At 54.8% G+C, this 3,017-nt stretch overlaps 1 protein-coding gene across 2 annotated transcripts in view; it reads left to right on the top strand.

Moving 5' to 3' along the window:
• The window catches only part of ETNK2 (ethanolamine kinase 2), a 17,892-nt gene that overhangs the window by 2,546 nt on the left and 12,329 nt on the right, over positions 1-3,017 (top strand). The window contains exon 3 of one of the 2 annotated variants that reach the window (XM_007470653.1): positions 2,545-2,667. The exons of the other annotated variant lie outside the window; for it this stretch is intronic. Within the exon in view, the coding sequence (XP_007470715.1) occupies positions 2,545-2,667 (123 nt within the window). The remainder of the gene's footprint in view (positions 1-2,544; positions 2,668-3,017) is intronic. 2 annotated transcript variants of the gene reach the window in all.

Raw genomic sequence — 3,017 nt, 5'->3', positions numbered from 1 at the left:
ATTCCTGGAAAATGGGCCTTATCCAGGGTGAGGGTGGTTGTACCAACCCAGAGAGATGCCTCCCCACCCCAGTCTGAGCTCCTTCTGGGCTTCCTGACAAGGTAGGAGCCCAGGTTTGGGGAAACGCTGAGGCTTCCTTCCAGAGGCTCACAAGGACCCGCGGCCCCCAGGGAGCTGCTCCTATTAAACGCCTGGATATGTAGGACCCAGGAACTGGACTTAACCTTTAAGCCCTGTGGATGCCACTGTTGCGGGTCTGGAAGGGGAAGAACCAAAGAAGAGCCCATGTTATGCTCTCCTCTGACCATGCTGAGCAGGGATGTCAGGCAGGATCCTTCATCCTCCCCACAATGCCACGCCCATGTGCAGGGCCCTCAGACTGTAGTGAGGCTTGAGGCAAAAACCGAAATTTACCCCTGACACCGGGAACGACAGCATGGGGGTCTGCTTGAGACCCTTGGGATCTGTCCTGTCCCACCTAAGGGGAAGGAGCCTTTCAAATCTTGAAGGAAAACAGGAAAGCCCACGCAGGGAGTAGACCAAGAAGCTTCTTAGCCGTCACCTGCTACCCAGCTGACCTCAAGCTAGTGCACCTGGCCCTATTTGCAGTGAACCCCTAGCAGGCCCTCTAGGGACTTATAAGAAGGAAATCTGAGAGCACTGCCTCTCGGGCTGTTTGAGCCTCAGGATATTCATGTGGAGTTGTATGTTGTAGCCGTATGTGTGTGTATCTGGGGTGGAGCGGGGGGGGGGACATGCAGCCCTGTGCGAGGGTCTTCTCAGGCTCCAGGTGGTAGTTCAAAATGCACCCAGCTAGAGATGTGAGGTCAGAGCGGGGCCGGGGGAACTCTGTCCTGACTTCTCCCACAGTACCCCTCCCAGCTCTCCCTCAGTCTTGTGCAAAAAAGCTCAGATGTTGTCAGGTCCTCACCACTCCCAGTCTCCCGCCACCTCTGGGAATCTGATGCTGTCACTCATTCTTTCATGGAAGCAATTACCATTGTCAGGAAGATTGAAGATGGATTTAGGTTTGATAATAAGAAGAACTTTACATTTGGGGGAGAGCCAGAAATTGGGATAAGTATGGGAAGTAGACCCTTCCTGGATGATTTTCCCAGGATAGACCATTATCCTTCTGGGATGAAGGTGGATCTCTGAGGGAAAGGCAGGGAGGAAGAGGAGCCTCACCTCCCAACCTCCGCCTCCTGTGAGGCTTTGCAGCATAAAAACGCTGACTGTTGAGGTTACTTTCATTGCTATTCCAGACAACAGCCCTATTGATATTCAAGGAAACACTCTGTTTAGGCTCTTTTCGGAATCTTCCTTTGGGTAGGGGAACCCCGGGTCTCAGGGGCTGCTCCCCTGCCTTGCCCAATCCCTGGCGGGCTCCCTCCTGCCCCAGGGCCTCTCGCCTCTGAAAGCACAGCCTTCATCTCTCACCCACTCGGTCGCTGCCACGCCCCCTGCCCCCTCCACCCTTTAGGAGGTGGGAGCCTTGGGGGCTTCTGGAGGAGCCCCTAGTCTGCCCTGCTGTCCTGTTGGGCGATGGCTGTCCCTTCCAAGGACCTGGCCAGGGGAGGGGGTGTCCCTGGAACAGCTTGGTAACAAGGTTTCAGACAGCCAGTGCCTTTGTTGTCTTTCCCAGTGATTATTATTCGAGCAACAGGCAGAGACGAAGGAAGCTTGAATGCTGGAGGCTTGGCAGCTGAGTGGGGGGTGGGGCTCCAGAAGGGAGAGCAGGCAGAGGACTTGGGGAGCCCAGCTGGGACACAGGGCCTCAGACGCTGGGGTCCTTATCAAGGCCTTCCCTCTCTGCCCGGTCAGTCCTCTATCCACCCCCGCCCTCTCCCAGCAACCTTCCCCAGCTCTGCTTTCTCCTCTCCCCACCGCCCCCTCCTTCTCTCCCGGGACCTTGGATAATGTCCACAGGAGAACTTGAAAATAGAACGCTGGTTTGTTTTGCGTCCTTGGCACCCAGCCGCCAGCATCAACTCCCTGCCGCAGAGGAAGGGGCTGCCCTGGGCCAGCCTGCTTCCCTCCCCACCTTGCCAGACTGATAAGAGACAAGCATGTCTTCCCTGCGTGGCATTACCACCCCCTGATTCCTTGGTGCCCTGCATTTACCTCCCCCTGAGGGCGCGGGTCTGAGTCCAAGGGGGCGGGGCTGGGTGGGGTGTGGGAGGGGTTCCGCCCCCCTCCCCAGGTGACCCCTCTGTCCTCAGGGGTTGCTGTAGGCACTCAACCTTGGGGTGGGGCCGGGTCTCTGACCCGTGGCCAACGGCCCACTGCTTTGCCCTTTCACTCCCTGAAGCTGCCCCGGCTCTGGTTCTGGAAGGGGAGCTGCTGAGCTGAAGGCCTTATCTCATTTTCACGCCTTCTGCTGAGACCTTCCTTCTGCAGGACCAAGAGCTCCTAACAGATTTGTCACAGCCTACACTTGGCCCCAGTGGACCTTGTAGGGCCATTTCTTTATGCTCAGGAGTGGCTGAGCTGGGGAGGGCCTGCCCCACACTCATACTCTACTCTTCCTGTTTTCTGCTGTAGGCTAATTGCCTTAGAAATGGCAAAGATTCATACCATCCACGCCAACGGCAGCCTGCCCAAGCCCATCCTCTGGCACAAGATGCACGATTACTTCACCCTTGTGAAGAACGAGATCAACCTCAGGTACAGAGATCTGAGAGGGTTCAAGGCTACCACTGTCTCTGCTGCCTTAGTATGACCTCCCTTCCCCAGCCCACCCCGACAGAAGGTTTAGTGGCTTCAGTCCTGATTCCTGAGCCTCTGTCTCCAAGCAGAGTTCGGCTGATTGACGAAATCTCAGGAACTTGTTTCCGCAGTTTTATACCTATGTGCTTCTTTCTTTTTTTTTTTTTTTTTTTAGAATTTTTAAAAGTTATTTATTTTTTTTACATCTTTATTTGAGTATAAATGCTTTACAATGTTGTGTTAGTTTCTGCTGTACAACAAAGTGAATCAGCTATATGTATACATATATCCCCATACCCCCTCCCCCT

This window comes from Lipotes vexillifer, unplaced genomic scaffold (genome assembly GCF_000442215.2).
Source record: "Lipotes vexillifer unplaced genomic scaffold, Lipotes_vexillifer_v1.1 scaffold1122, whole genome shotgun sequence".
NCBI classification, from domain to species: Eukaryota; Metazoa; Chordata; class Mammalia; order Artiodactyla; family Lipotidae; genus Lipotes; species Lipotes vexillifer.
This window is presented reverse-complemented; position numbering and strand designations above follow the sequence as displayed.